General features: G+C 44.7%; 1 protein-coding gene and 1 long non-coding RNA gene across 2 annotated transcripts in view; one reads left to right on the top strand and one right to left on the bottom strand.

Moving 5' to 3' along the window:
• The first annotated feature begins 2,864 nt into the window (after positions 1–2,864).
• On the top strand, positions 2,865–9,752 carry LOC139592057 (estradiol 17-beta-dehydrogenase 11-like). The gene is made up of 7 exons (XM_071431420.1): positions 2,865–3,134; positions 5,333–5,440; positions 6,525–6,656; positions 7,293–7,399; positions 8,090–8,227; positions 8,489–8,605; positions 9,310–9,752. The coding sequence occupies exons 1-7, from the start codon at positions 2,925–2,927 to the stop codon at positions 9,395–9,397; spliced, it is 900 nt and encodes a 299-aa protein (XP_071287521.1). The 5' UTR covers positions 2,865–2,924; the 3' UTR covers positions 9,398–9,752.
• Positions 9,753–12,631: 2,879 nt separating this feature from the next.
• LOC139592053 (uncharacterized) overlaps positions 12,632–15,945 on the bottom strand; it is a 5,912-nt gene continuing 2,598 nt past the window's right edge. Inside the window, exons 2-3 of the long non-coding RNA XR_011679884.1 lie at positions 15,775–15,918; positions 12,632–15,117 (exon numbers count right to left, since the gene is read on the bottom strand). This is a non-coding gene — a long non-coding RNA (uncharacterized lncRNA). The remainder of the gene's footprint in view (positions 15,118–15,774; positions 15,919–15,945) is intronic.

Here is a 15,945-nt window from a genome sequence, read left to right as displayed (position 1 = left end):
AGGTTCTTCAGAAAAGGGAGAGCCCTCACCACCCAGCCCCTCCTGCTCTTAGCAGGCAACAGGTAGAAGCACTGTTGACAGCTTAAATAACACACAATTGTTTTCCTTTTTGCTCATGGAATATTCATGTAACAGGACACTTCCCGGTTTCAGTTCTTGTGATTCACAGTGCAAGACTCCTGTAGCTGAGACAGGAATGGAAAAAAGGGGGTTCAAAAAATTCAGGACATTAAAAAAAAGGTTATAAGCAATTCAAAGAATACTTAGGTATGGTTTCCATTTAAAAACCAAGTCAAAAAGAAGCAAGGTTGCATCCCTGCTTCTTTTTGAGCTGCATATTGCCCTCTTGCTACCGTGACAGTCCTGTAGCATGTGCGACACTTGAAGCCACATCTGTGTAGCTTTTTGATTATGTTCATTTTTGCCTATTCTTACCTAGTGAGGAGTCAAAAAGTCTAAAAATACAGATGCTTCAAAAGTTCAAAAGATCTGTCAGAGCAAGCAGCATACCAGCCAAAATGTTTGCACTTAGCACTCACTGGAACATAAGAGCTAGATCAGTACTTTACAGATTTGCAGGTACTTACCAGTTGTCTCTTGTATGGCTGGCAAGCATTCTTAACTTCCCACCCAGCTTAGTCTCTCTTTCTACCCACCTTCCACGTTTCTTCTGTTTCATGACTTGAATTCTTGCTCAAAGGAGTCACAATCCAGTGACTCCACAGAAAAAAGCTTAAAAAGACCCTGGAGAAAAGTCAACATTGGATGACTTGGCCCTTTTCTTAGACTAGGGAAGGACTGGCTTCAGTAGGAGACATCAGACAAGATGCTTGGCTTCTCCTAGAAGCCAAAAATTGGAACAAAAGTCTGTCCAGGGGATGACAGTGTTTTTCTGCAGCCTATTTCTTAGTTCACTTGCTCCTAAGGAAGGGGAGACTGTAGTGATTCCTGCTTTGCCTGAGCTAGTCCAGGGTCTCAGAGCCCAGAGGAATTACTGGGCAAGGCAACTTGGGCAGTACTCCATGTGTAGCTGTGACTCTGTTCTGTGTCTTCTATGGCTGCAAATCTTCTGCTTGGCATAAAAACCAGACAAAAACCAAGGATTTCAGCCTTCATCTCCTGAACACCAGGGACAGAATTGAGGCACCAAGCCTCCCAGGCTCCTCAGTTCTCTTTCTAGCCACAACACTCAACTGAAGCTTAGCCCAAACTCTGGTCATGCATGGGTGCCCAGCAGGAGTCCATCTGAGTAGGTTTCATGCAGCCACCTACAGCTAAGTCCCAAATTTGAAGAGTGATACCTCGCACCCTGGCCTAAGGACTCCTTATGAGTCAGGTTAGTGACTCTGGCCCTGTGCTTTGCCTCCTGCTGAGATGTCTCTTGTGCTTTCATGTCCTCCCTGCCTCCTCTTCCTTGGCCCCAGCACTGACTGGAGCCCTGTGCCAGGAAAAGGACAGCACCACTGAGCTGTGCAATTGGGGCCTGGCCCAAATGCTGATGTGTTAATTCAGCAGAGAACTAGGTTCCAAGAGAAAAATAGGATGCATCTAGCTCAAAATCTGTCTGCTGGAACAGGCCCACTCTCCCACAGTTAAGGTGAGCTGCAGCCAGGGCAAAAATAATACTTTTTAAAAACTGTAGTGTTAACTGGACGTGATTTTTGTCAGTTGTTAGATGTTTGTGAACCCTTCACTCTTCCCCAGGAAGCTCAAAAACATCCTTAAACAAAATGATGAACATGACTGCAATACATCAGATTTTCTAACCGAAAAGTGAAGGAGTAAGGTCAGTAATCCTTTCCAGGAAAGGCCATGAGTTACATTGATAGAGCTGGAAGAAACACCTGAAAGTACTTTTCTCCTATTTCCTATAAGCATTCCTGTTCTGCTTAAGGCTCTGGATACTCCATTATATACAATTGAGTCCAAGCATGAGTTATGTGATTTAGACTAAATTAAATAAAAATATTCCAATCCATGCAATTTAATGCTATTTTTCAAAGGAGTTATGAAAACTAAGCAGCAGCAGCATGATGGAAGGTCTCAGTATGGATAACTAAATAAAAGACATAAGACAAACAGCTAGGCAAGAGCTCACCTGTGGAGTTCCAGAAGTTGAAAGGACTTGTCTCATTCAGCTTTCCTTAAGGGACCTGGAAGAGGATGGTGGGGGACAAAGCCTGCTGACCTGGCAGGCTTTGCAGAGATGCAATGGAAAGAAGGACCATGAAGAAAACTGCTCAAGGACCTTATGGCACTGAGCGACTTGACAGGTGCAAAGCACAAAAATTGGAAAGAATTACAATACAGAGTAGAATGGACCTTCAAGATGCTTCTGTCAGTAAACTGGATGAGCAATTTTATTGCCCCTTCCGTCCATTTTCCACCTGCAGCAAATGACAAACAAGAACCCGTTTTGCTGCTTCCTTGATACAGGGGCCTGAGAGAGGAACAGGAAGGCCTGCCACCTGTGTGGGGACAAACAAAGCTGAGAATGAACAGTTGGGACAACTGACAGATCAAAACCAAGGGCAGAACACAGAGGGGTTCGCACTCCTCTATCGTCTCTGTTTTCCTTAGCCAAGAGGGCAGAAAACTCCCTAAAAGCCACGTTTCTTTATCCACGTCCGGTACGTCCTTTAAGCTGCAGGGCGATCAGGGTTCTGCGAGGGCAGGTTGGAGTGCAGACTGCCGCTCCTCTGCACCGCTCACCCAGCGCCACCACAGGGCCACCAGCACAGGGACACCGGGAGGTCAGCGTGGGAAAGCTGGGCGGAGCAGCCGCCGGTGCTGGGGTGGATCCTGCGGGCGCTGACGGGACCCGCGGCGCGCACTGAGACGGCAGCGGGTAAATCAACAACCCGCGGGTCCCTACAAAAGAGATTAAAGTTCAGTTCGGTCCTCGAAAGAGCTCCAGGAAAACAATGAATCTGTTTCTGGAGCTTCTCCTGTTCCTGGCCACGCTTCTCTATTCCTACCTGGAGGCTTTTGTGAAGCTGTTCGTGCCTGTGAGGAGAAAGTCTCTCGCCGGGGAGCTGGTGCTCATCACGGGCGCTGGCCATGGCGTCGGGCGAGCGACCGCCTTGGAGTTCGCCAAGCGCCACAGCAGGCTGGTCCTGTGGGACATCAATAAGGTAATGGACACACTCATGTGCTCACTCCGTGTGACCTCCGAGTCCACGGGGCATTTAGGGGCGTAAGAAGGGCAGCACCACTTTGCACCCTCATCGCCCAGCCCCTTCCAGCCCGCTCCCATCGGCTCCCGCTTGGCTCCTGCGGCTGGGATGCTGAGCGCCAGGAGAGGATTTGGCCCCACTTGCAGCAGAGGATGTGGGGCTCTGGTCCCACAGTCACTCGGTGCTACTCGGGAGGGAGCAGGCAACACCCGGCAGAGCACCTGCGACAGGGAAAGAAGTGCTCGGGAAGCTGCTGGTGGAGCCGCTGCCTGGGCTGGCAGAGAAAGCCCGCTGATACCAGAAGGCTGTTTGCAAAGAGCAGCAGGTCTGCCTTCATTGTTCTCTCCGTAGCCTCGGGTGTTTTCTGTGCAGTGCTGGGAGGTGTGTTTTCTCTGCACTCTCACCAGCAGCATCCCTGTGCCGGGCTGTACGTGAGCCCGGCTGCCCTCAGGGCAGCTGCACGCGTAAAGGACCTTGGCAAGTGGAGGATGGGCAGATACAAACATGCAGCATGGTATTCAGAAGGGATCAAGGTAAACTGCTGGGTGTAGGTGCAGCAGGGTGGGTGAAAGGCTGGGCTTTCTGTTTCTGACACATTGGGTCAGCAAAGAAGCTAATTGTGTTATCCTGAAGCTGCAAAACAGACCCCAGCACAGGGCCCCACTGGCACGGCCTTCTGGCACCTGGGGACAAGACAACAGCAAAATAATTTCTGCCCTGGCTTAGTGAGCTGATACAGTAACAGAAGCTTCTGTTCTGTGTGTGTCAAGTGCAATCCTGTAAGGAAAGTCTCTTTGCACTGTGAGTAGTTGCCGTGGATTGACCTTGGCTGCATGCCAGGTGCCCACCAAGCTGCTCTATCATCCCCTCTTCTCAGCTGGACTGGGCAGAGGAAATAACGTGGGAAATGATGACTTGTCGGATGAAATAAGGCAGTTTGCTAAAGCAAAGCTGAAAGGTTGTGTGCACAGAAGCAAAGAGAAAAAAAATTTTATTCTCTACTTCCCATCAGCAAGAGATGATCACCCACATCCTGGCGAGTGCTTACTCCGGAAGGCAAACATTGTAAATACCAGATGCCCCTCCTCTTCCTCCTTTCCTTGGCTTTTATATCTGAGCTGTCATATGATATGGAATATCTCTTTGGTCAGTTTTGCTCTGCTTTCCTACTTGTCCCCTCCCAGGCTCTACTGATGGGGCGGGGAATGTTGGGAACACTGCCATGATGCTGCATCAGCACTGCTCAGCAGCAACCGAAAAACGGGTGTGTTGTCAACCCCTTCCTAGGAACTAGTGCAAAATACAGCACTGTGAGGATGCTATGGGGAAATTAATTCTATTTCAGCCAGATCCAATACAAGTGTGGCTCTTCTCACACCCAGCATGTGAATACAGAAATGCATAGAGCCACCTCAGGGTGTCAGCCAGGCCTCTGTTGCACAAGCTCTGTTTATACTCACAGTGCTGCCTGCTGTGCTGTGATAGGCACTGCGTGTCCTCTTTTTGCTGCTACGTGTGCCTTACCAAGCCAAATTCCCTCTTGTTGCCATATTTCTAAGCCTAGGAGAATTGGGATTGTTCAGCCTGGAAAACAGATGGCTTTGGAGTGACTTAATTGCAACCTTCCAGCATGTGAAGGAGGCTTACAAAAAGATGAATAGAGAGTATATCCAAGAGCATGTAGTGACAGGACAGAGAGAAATGGCTTCAAACTGAATGAGATGATGATAGATTGGATATTAGGAAAAAATTCTTTACTTTGAGGATGGTAAGGTACTAAAACAAGTTGCCCAGAGAACTTAGAGATGCCTCATCCCTTGAAATATTAATGGCCAGATTGAATAGAGAACTTGATCTAGTGTCCTGCCCATTGCAAGGGCAGGTTGGAACTATATCGTCTTTAAGATCCTTTCCAACACAAACCATTTCAAGATTCTGTGATTTTCCTTTCTGGTAGTCACTCTACAAAGGTCCAAAATTGCCAAATGGAATGCCTATTCCTTCAACAACCCCACCTGTAGATCTTTCCTTGGGTAACTATGAACTGTTCAGGGGCTGGGCAGTGGTTGCTCAATCCAGGAACATCTTCAGCCTCTGCTGCTCAGCTGTGGTGAGGGGACAGCTGTGCATGGTGTCTTTCTCTTTGCCTCTTCCAGCACGGCATTGAAGAGACGGCAGCAGAATGCCAGAAGCTGGGAGCCACTGTTCAAACCTTCGTGGTGGACTGCAGCAAACGGGAGGAGATCTACAGCGCTGCAGACAAGGTGGGGCAGCAGGGGCAGGGCCAAAGGCTTTTCCAACCATGCTTGATTTCCAGAGAAGGCAGGAAAACTAGAGAAGACGTGTTGCACATGAATCCTGCAAGCCCCTGGAAGCTCTCCATTCCTCACTGCTCTCTGGACACAGAGTGCTGTAGCATTTCCAAGATCACAGCCAGTCTCATCCTGTTTGGGAGGCTCCAGCATATCACATCCTCTTGCCAAGTTTGCTCTCTAGGGTTGCAGCTTCTGAAAGAACATAGCACTGAGAACATATGAAACATTTTGTTGTAATGGCTGTGGCCCAGCTGCCTCAAAACAGTCTGTACCTCTGTGGTCCCAAGTGCTGTTGGACAATACCCTTTTCCTGACCCAGAGATGGGGCAACTGAGAGGCGTTTTAAAAACTTTTTTTCCATTTTCAGTCTTCTGAGAAGGGTGAGACAATACAGATGTTACAATTCACACCATCACAATCAGAAGCCAACTATTTCCTAATTACAATACACTAGAAGCGTTTCTTGACCTATCAGCTTTTTGCCACACCATGCTGTAGATGCCTTAAAGTCCATCATCTAAAACTACCCCTCGTGGGTCCCAATACAATGCACGATTCATAGTTCTATTTCTCCAAAGTATCTAGTCTTATTTGCAAGGCCATCTTTTGAAACTTTTCTCTAGCTCCATTTCTCTCTCAACAATATCTGTCCTATTCCATGGCATTTCTAAGTCAGCATTTCTTGTCTCGGTTTGCATATGGATGCATACTGTGAGGACCTTCTGTCAGGCCCTGAGAACTCTCTACAAATCCATTTCCCACACCAATTGTGACTACACGGTCCAAACTGTGCACAGTTTGTGGAACACAATAAATACTGACATTAATGAATGGGGAAGAATCAGATCTAAAGCAGATTCCATGGCTCTACTGCAAAGTTCCTGCCACATCTGGAAACGTGGCATGATCTCCTTCTCCCTTGAAGATGCAATCTTAAGAATTTAATTATGGTTCATCTTCCCCACCCTTACTTTTTTTTTTCCTCCTCCTGAGTAACAGACACAATTTTGGGCTTTTGTTTTCTCTGTAAAAGGTGAAGAAGGATATTGGGGATGTGACTGTCCTGGTGAACAATGTTGGTGTGATTACAGCTGCCGACTTTCTCTCGACTCAGGACCACCAGATAGAAAGGATGTTTGAAGTCAACATTCTGGGTCACATGTGGGTAAGGGCCACCACCATCTATAGATGCAGTTGTTTGGGAGTGTCAGTGAGGATGCATATTTAGACCAGCCATGATTAGCAGTGAAATTACCAAATGAACTGTTACAGCACAGGGGCACCCAAGCAGACTGTGTGCTGGGAAACTGGAATAGCTCCTTGCTCCTGTGAGCTGGCTGGTGGCAGCCTCATCTGCAGCACGCACAGAAGCCTCTGTCAGAGGTGCCGTGGGGCTGACAGGGTGGGAGGGTTTCAGCAGTACTTGTTTGTGGCAGAAGAAAAGAGAAGCCATAGATTGACAAGTGGTTTATTGTGTGTGCTGGGGCTGAGACCCTGCCAGCATTTCTGCTGACGCCTGAAACCTTAAAAGCAGCAAAAGAAAGATGTGAAAACCATTTCCTGTTTATGGCCAACTGCTGCAGCCTTTGGAGAGCAGGTTGCCAGCTGCACCACTGGTCAGAGAGCAGGTATCCCTGTGGCTCTGGGAATCTGAGGTGCTGTGCAGCTCATAGCTTTAGGGATAGCTTTGGCCACCTGGTGAATAACACTGAGAGTCAGCGCTGAGTATGCCTAAGAAAACCATGTTCTTTTCCTCCTTCCTGTCCCCTGCATTTTGCCTCTTGGTTTAAATGACTTCAAGACCACGAGAGCTTTCCTGCCAGTCATGATGAACAACAACTATGGGCACATTGTCACGGTGGCTTCAGCAGCAGGTCATTTTGTGACTCCTTTCATGGTGGCATATTGGTAAGTCATTTTGAAATCAGCTTGCTTAATTTTTAAAAATCTTAATTGCATCTTTTCCATCAGCAAGTACCAAGTAATTAGCTCTGAATCGTGAGCAATGTTTGTATGAAAGAATAGTCATGTGATATCTATTTCTTTTGGAATTCATTGAAACTTATGTCCCACACCTATTTCTGTGGCAGGTTGTTCCTCCTCACCATTTTGCTTGCATAATATCCCACTATTTCAAAACACGCACAGTTGATTTGAGATGCTCCTGTGTGATACAATAAGTTGTCAGAGGTTAATCTCCATTTCTACCCTGCCCATCCTTCCTAATTTCAGACATTCATGATGCATTCCTTCCAAGAATCTTCTCTCATGGGAAAAATTGGATGTGCATCAATTGACACACACTAGTTAATGTTTTCTACGATCTCCTGATGTTTTCATCTCTGCTTTGTTTGCCTGTTCATATCCTGTCTGCTTTCCACAATTGCTCCACAAGTTTCAATATCGTATCCAGCACTACAATCTGGCACACGGAAAGTTGATATAATCCTTGCTCTGCCTCTCAGATGGATTATATTATTTGGAGGGTTTTGCATCCTACCCTGTACCGTTTGTGTATGATTGTTTAAGCCATTTGCATTGGTAGAAAGGTGGAAATAGGATTTCTGCTTCTCATTTGTACTTTCTCCCTTCCTGCAGCTCAAGCAAGTTTGCTGCAGTTGGATTTCATAAAGCTCTGACAGAGGAGCTGTCTGTCCTTGGAAAGGATGGAATAAAAACAACGTGCCTTTGTCCGGTTTTTATAAACACTGGATTTGTCAAAAACCCCACTACAAGGTAACTCTCAATACTCTGCATTCCTGTGTTTCCTTCTTTGCAGTAAGGCACTGCATATTATCCCCAGCTTTAGGCCTCTGTTCCAGCTGGCTGTATAACAACAGTTTGTATCATTAACTAAAGAAAATCTGCAATGTCCTTTAACCCATGTAATTGTTGCATTTGAATTACCTGAGTTTGTACATTTGTGAAGCCTCCTAGATCACCTGGTACCACTCCTTTTTATCACTGCAGCTCTTATGTGTTTGCTTTCCTGTGTAGGCTTGGAAAGATTTTGGAGATTGAAGAAGTCGTACAGGCTTTGATGGAAGGAATAGTGACCAACCAGAAAATGGTTTTTGTTCCATCAAATCAGAGCATAGCTTTACTGCTTGAAAGGTGAGTAGGGCTAAAAATGTATCAGCTGTAACCTGCTGAGTGTACCCTCAAACTTGTAAAATCTGATTCAAGATAAAGTTGTATTTTAGAACATATCACAGGGTAGTTAATAATGCAGTGGTTCTTTCCAGTGACAGCAGCAGACACCATCTTGAGATTTTGTTGAGCCCTCTCACAGGCCTTTGCATTGAACCACTTGCTGCAGCTGACTGGTGTCAGTGCAGAGCTTCACTGCTCTACAGGCCACTACATTCTCTGAAACAGCAGCCCCAGCATAGCCCCAGAATGAGATCAGGACCTGAGTGTTTGTTTCTCCATGTCAACACCAAAAATTCAGGCCATTGAGGCTGGAAAATTTGCTTTTAAAGGGCTCTGTTGCAAAGAGAAAGGAAATACTTGTGTCTATGTTCAGTATGAAAACTTTCTGGATTCTGCAGCAATATTGTAGCCTAAATCATGGTTGGTACATACCTGTCCTGGAATTGTCATAAAAAAAGATGAGTGGGATTTGAGTTAAAACTTGTCAGAGATTGACAAGGCCTACATGTCCTTAGGAAATAATACTGAGTATAACACATAGTCTAAGTTCATATGTGTGCATGCATTCTGCTGCCAGACCAGCTCTTCTCTCACCTGCAGTGACACTTTTTCCCATAATTTAAGTTTCTATCTCACTTTTAATTTCATGTTATTGTCCCTTCCAGGGTGTTCCCAGAACGTGCCCTGAACCTTCTGAAGAAGATGGCTGAAGTTAAGTTTGATGCAGTCATTGGGCAGAGAAGCACACAGTGAAAAGCAAGAATTGATTCTCATTTCCCAGAAGCACCAGTGAAAAGAGAACATGTGCTGAGTGTAGTTCAGCTGCCTTGATTCAGAACAGAGCTCAGGCAGGTGCTTCCAGGCCACCATTCCCAGGCATACCTAAGGGCTTATCCCACACCTGCAGCTGGAACACAGCTGCATAACAGGGAGTGTTAGCAAAGCAGTGATACAGCTCCAGAAGGGCTGCTTTGAATGTACATCCCATTGCATTTGTCTCATTGTGCTGGGGCAGGCAGGAATTCCCACAAAGGTGGGTAGTCTGTTTTCACCTCAATTTATATTGTTGAATTATAAAATGCTCTAAAGAACATTGAATTTCCCATATTTTTGTAGAAAAAACCTGAAATAATACAGGTCTATATGTAATATACCTAATTACATTGATTATCAATTACGCTTTTGCACCATCAATATGCCTTTATATGAATAAATGCATATAAGTTCTTTAACACAAGGACCACAGTGTCTCTTGGCAGTGAAAGTCATAATCGTGTCCTAGAGATGCATTTAAGGTACAGTATCAAGGAATACACCTTGTATCATTGCTCACATTGCTCCTGTGCACTTTCCAGACATCTTTAAAACACCTCCTCGTGAAAACAGTGCATTATTTCTCTACAAATGACTGGGTGCCACAAGTGCAGCCCACACAGGTGCCAGGGCCAAGGCTAGGCCAGGGGCTGCAGGGGAAGGCTCCAGACAAGCCTTCACACAGCTCCTCATCACAAGCCAGGGACCTGCTCTGATGGCACAGGAGGTGAAATCCCTGAAGGTCTTTGGCCTGGGGTCCAAGAGAGCAGCAGCTGCTGACACATGGGTCAAAGACCCCCCCAGAGCACAGAGGATCTGTGCACCACTTGTGCAATTCCTGCTGCAAGCACTGCTGGCCCACAGCCATCCCAGGCAGGCCTGAACACACTGCCACCTTTGGCACAGTTGGAATCTGTCCTGTTCACCTGAGCCTTTCAAGTTGTTCTGTAAACCAAGGTTCTTTTTCTTCAGAAAAGGAAGAGCCCTCATCACCCAGCCCCTCCTGCTCTTAGCAGGCAACGGGTAAATGCTTTGCTGACATCAGCACAAATAGTTGCTAGATGAGCTAAATGACACAAAAATAGTTTCCTTTTTGCTCATGGAACATTCATGTAACAGGACACTTAGGGTGAGTGAAGCTCAAGTTCCCAGCTTTGGATATTTTGCTTCATAGAGAAAGCAAAAAGAAAAGAAAGAAAAGGTAAGCAAATTTCCAAGAGTGTTAGATGTACTTAAAAGTATTTAAAACCCAGACTCTCCAACCCCCAAAGCATTTGTACAATTTGCATGCATTTTCAGTAAGCTATTTTGTAAGTCTGTTTTCCCTGCCTCAGTGGCATCCCCTAAATCTGAGTAGAGTAACTTAGTGACTTTTGTCTACTCTGAAATAAGCTGGTTTTCCATCCTTCTATTTGAACTACATACTCAGCTCTTTCTGAGAGGACAGGCCTGTCACAAATGAGAGCTACTTGCTCTTCTCTATGTTGCTTGAGTTTCCAAGTCTTCTGCTTGGCATGACAACCAGACAAAACCCAAGGATTTCAGCCTTCATCTCCTGAACACCAGGGACAGAATTGAGGCACCAAGCCTCCCAGGCTCCTCAGTTCTCTTTCTGGCCACAACACTCAACTGAAGCTTAGCCCAAACTCTGGTCATGCATGGGTGCCCAGCAGGAGTCCATGTGAGTAGGTTTCATGCAGCCACCTACAGCTAAGTCCCAAATTTGAAGAGTGATACCTCACACCCTGGCCTAAGGACTCCTTATGAGTCAGGTTAGTGACTCTGGCCCTGTGCTTTGCCTTCTGCTGAGATGTCTCTTGTGCTTCCATGTCCTCCCTGCCTCCTCTTCTTGGCCCCAGCACTGACTGGAGCCCTGTGCCAGGAAAAGGACAGCACCACTGAGCTGTGCAATTGGGGTCTGGCCCAAATGCTGATGTGTTAATTCAGCAGAGAACTAGGTTCCAAGAGAAAAATAGGAAGCGCCTAGCTCAAAATCTTTGTGCTGGAGTCAGCGTAGTCTCCCTCAGACATGATGAGCAACAGCTCAGTTAAAAGCCCCATTATGTTGGCTAGAGGTCTATGGAGCGCCTTCCTCAGCTCTTCCAGCTGTTCTGCTTTTAAAAAGCACAGGAGAGGGAGGGCCCCAGAGGGATTTCATGTGCCAGGTGCACTGTGTACTCCCTGAGGGGCTGCTGCCAGCAGGGTTGGGACTGCCCTGCCAGGTGACAGGGGCTCTGGTCCCCAAAGCAAGAGGCATAAAGGTGAACTACTTACAGAATTTCTAATGGCATGGACTAAAAGTCCCCACAGCACTGCCACCTGGACTGTCTCTTCAGCAAAGTCTGAGGGTACTTCTTTGGAGACTGGCTCTGCCACATTTTTCCAAAGTCCTTGAATCCTACTCAGAATGTTAGGAGAATCAGCTCAACCTGTGTTTCTTGGCACAAACCTAGGCCACTTACAAGAGAAAATCAGGGCTGTACTTCTACAGGCTGTACTGTCTGCTAGCACCAATGCTCCAGTGTCATGACTAGGACACTACTTTTTAATGCTTGCAGGTAGTACCAGTATGCATAAAAATCCAGGCAATTTTAGGCAGCAATTCAGAACATGGATTTCTAAATGCACAGAATCTCCTGAACCCAGCAGTTCAGGATGGGGTTTTGTATTGTTTTGTGGTTTTTTACACTTTACCACTGAAATTAAGCATCTGAGATCACTGGTGGTTGAGAGTGTTGCAAAACTGTCTGCAAAAATTCTGACTCAACTTTTTGGTACCTTCAATCTCTCAGATTCTTTCATTCCGCATCTATTATCTGACCATGCATTTTTTCCAAGCAGGTCCCTTGCTTTGTTTGAGCTCATCATCAAGAGAATCGTAGGATTGTAGCTTTACTGCAAAACTTCTACCAGAGTATGAATAAGCTTACATTTATCCAAGAAGACAGGTGCTTCTAGGATGCAACTTGTTTTTGTGCAAACTATTTCCTCTCTGTGTTCTCAGCCTTTTAATGTTCATAGCTGGTAGCTGATCATTTTCTAAATCATCACATTCAAAATGATTTTCAAGAAACATTCTAGTTAAACTGGTGCTGCAACAAGAAGATACACTCAATGCTCAAAAATAATCTGGTGACAATAGTTGTCGGAGATGGATAGAGACAGGCAGACTGATTCAGTGATCAGAATCTGATTTTATTGTGGGATATATATGCTTATATACTATTTTAGGGAGACTAGTAATGTGTACTACAATGATTAGGTTGAAATCACATACAGAAATTTATGCATATAGCAATGTCTCTTGCTTGCAGAGTTTAATGAGATTTTCTTTTTCTGGTTAACCTGTCTGATTTAATCTTCTTGCAATCTAGGTCTCATTTTCAAAGTTCCGTTTGCTTTTGCCAGGGCATCCTGTTATTAAATCTCTTATGTTAACCAGGTCCAAAGTCCATCATCTGTCTTGTGTCCCCCCCAAACACTGCCAAATAGTGGCAGTATTTTTATATAAAGGAATTCCAGACACTCATGTTCACCAGTGCCTCCCAGCTTGCTAATAATGAGGTTATCAATCTCTAATGGGAGAAAAACTCAAAACCTGAGCAGGAGCTTGCACTAATCCTTTGATGGTCACATTGCTTTTCCATAATGAGGTGCTGCTGCTTCCCTCTGCAGTGCTGACCTGGAATACAGTACATAAGGACTTTTTGGAGCCTTATAGAACTGATACCTGCATTCTAAGAGAGGTGGAAAATTGAAAATTGTGTAATAGCTGGCTTTAATATTATGCAGATGTGGTGGTCTGCATTTATTTTCTTTCAGTGATTTCTGTGTAGTTACACTGGAATTATACTGGCAAAAGACAAGATTTAAGTTTCTCTGGTATGAAAAACAAGGAAGGGGAAAAAGCAAGTATTTATGTGTAGTTCAGTTCTCTAAATCCTCAAAGTATGCATGTGCTGTTAACACCAGTTCTGGCTGCACAGCCTAATCATTAATGTTACCTTCCCAGCTGAACATATGCTCATGTGGCACATTTCCACTTCCATCCTCCTCTCTCTCTTAGACATTAAATTGTACCAAAAGCCCTTTTAAACACAAGTACAATTTTAAGGGGATTTTAATGAACTTGTCTTGGAGGAGGCTTCACCATGATTTAGAGCAAGCAATGTAGTATGGGCCAGAAAAAGCAAAAAAAGTTAGATTAATTAGTTATGATATAAAATTTTGTTGCCAAACCAAATTTTATTTCCATATCTTTTATTTTAAAGAAAGCAAGCAAGCAGCGCTGTGTGGCCAGGGAGTCACCGCTCTACTCCACTCACAGCACACCCAGTGCTGCTTGCTTGCTTTCTTTAAAATAAAAGATATAGAAATAAAATTCAGTTTGGCTATTGAAATATTATATCAGTTATTTCCTTAGAAGTACCCTTTTAGGTCACTCAGAGCTATGGTCAGTTCTTGTGCAAAAAAAAACCAAACCAAACTAACCAAAATCAATCAGGATACTGATTAACAGAGACACAGTTACAGCTAACAGCTTCTGAGATACTGAGATTTTCTGCACAGGACTACGGAGACACCTTGGAAAGGAGACTCCTTTTACATGGGTCAGTTGTAATGGACATGAACACTAGGAATGAGTGACTGAGAATCATTAAAATGTATCATTTTATGAACACAGTTTATACTCACTGTTCACATGTTCATTTTCTAGATAAAGAAATCCTGACTCACAAGGATTTTTGCTTAATCCATATGGTTAATCAGTAACCAATTTAGGGGCAGGAGAGTTTGTAGCTCATTTCATGCTCTCTCTCCTTAGGAGCAGGGAAGAGATAAAAGGGAAGAAACATGCTAGACAGAGGTGTACTCTCCTTCAGCAGGATGACAAAATTTGATGTAAGCCACGGGCCTATAGCTAAGGAAGCAGCAGCAGAGATTTTTCAGATAGTTGTTTTTCAAGACATGGGTTATTTCAGTTTTGCCCTGTCACACACAACACATCTGATGCTTTGGAGGTCATGAAACTTGGGACTCTCCATGCACAGTTACATTAAACACTGACCTTCCCAAGTGCTTACAAACATAATATGGATCACAGGCAGACAAATCCTAAAGCATGATCCTCAATACTCTAAAGGCCATTTTAGATAATGCCTGTGCTGTGCAGTGCTGAGCTACCTCAGTGCTAGCTCAAAGGCACTAAGAAAGAGATGGTTTGCTTGTATGTGTAGCCCCATGATTACCTGCTACCTTGGAGCCTGGCAGTGGGTATGGCTGTGTTAGTGCAGTTGTGGACTAAGAAGTTTGGGGAAAGGATTGTTCTTCATCCTGCAGCTAACACAGGATCTCTGGAAGATGTCAAGTAACATGGCACAAAGCTATACCCAGTGCATGACATCTTCTTGGCAAGACACAGCTACCCGGCACCCATTTTCTCTTCAAAGCTTACTCAAGGAAGGTGTTGATGCTCCTGTGGGTTTTCACCTTGTAGACATATCTGTCTCATGCTAATGTAGCTGATATTAGCACACAAAGCCACAGTCACTCAACACCCAAAGATCTTTTTCACTCAAGGATATGTCCTGTTCCTCAGCTGCCAAGTCATGACTTGTCTTTTGGACCACGTGAACTTCCTTTTTTTCCCTCTGAAACAGCTGAAAAAAACCAAAACAAAACCACACACACAAAAATCCAGCTATTTAAGTTGTATCTTTTTTTTTTTCTTTCGAGAATTGTTACTATCAGGGAATAGAAATATTTTAAAATTTACTGCCTTTAGAGCAGGAAGACAAACTACTGAAGTTTTACAGGTCTCTACAGTTGCAAAAAGCTTTTACAATTTTAAACTCAAGACTTTAAGAGAATCCAGACAAATACTTATTTTACATTTTCTAAGAGAACAGAGGTGAAGCATTTACCAGAACAGTCACAATAGATCACCAGAAATTCAGCCTCAAAGTCTGCTGACATCCAGGAAAATATAACCTATTTCTGTCATCAGGGATTAAATCTTGCCCCTATAAAGCACTGCTTGTGAGGAGTTAGTGGATATATGTATCTGAATGTATGTGTGAGCAGGAGCAGCACTATGCCAAGCACCACAATGGCAGTAAAACCAAACAATGGCATCTTTGTGGGTTAAAGGCCTGATCAAACTATGACTGAAGTCAATTGGAGCCTTTTTGGTGGTTTCAAGGAGCATTGGATGAGAGACACAATATATTAGAAGCAGTATCACTAACTCTCAAAGCCAGAAATAAGAGCACAAAGTTCCTCATTTAGAACAGCAGTCTGCCCACTGATGACTTTACCTTTTCACAGACCTTGCTTCAATCCCCAACACTTGTCTGAGAAAGCTGGAAGACAATATTTCCTCCCTTGGCACTTCTTAGATGTCAGGCTTTCATCTTGAAGAGAACCAGTCTGGGGAAGTAAAGCAGCTGCCAGGCTGGACACTGTGGGTATATGATGTAGAAACTCTG

Source organism: Agelaius tricolor, unplaced genomic scaffold (genome assembly GCF_023055355.1).
Source record: "Agelaius tricolor isolate 1412-34295 unplaced genomic scaffold, bAgeTri1.0.p SCAF_8, whole genome shotgun sequence".
Lineage (NCBI taxonomy): Eukaryota > Metazoa > Chordata > Aves > Passeriformes > Icteridae > Agelaius > Agelaius tricolor.
This window is presented reverse-complemented; position numbering and strand designations above follow the sequence as displayed.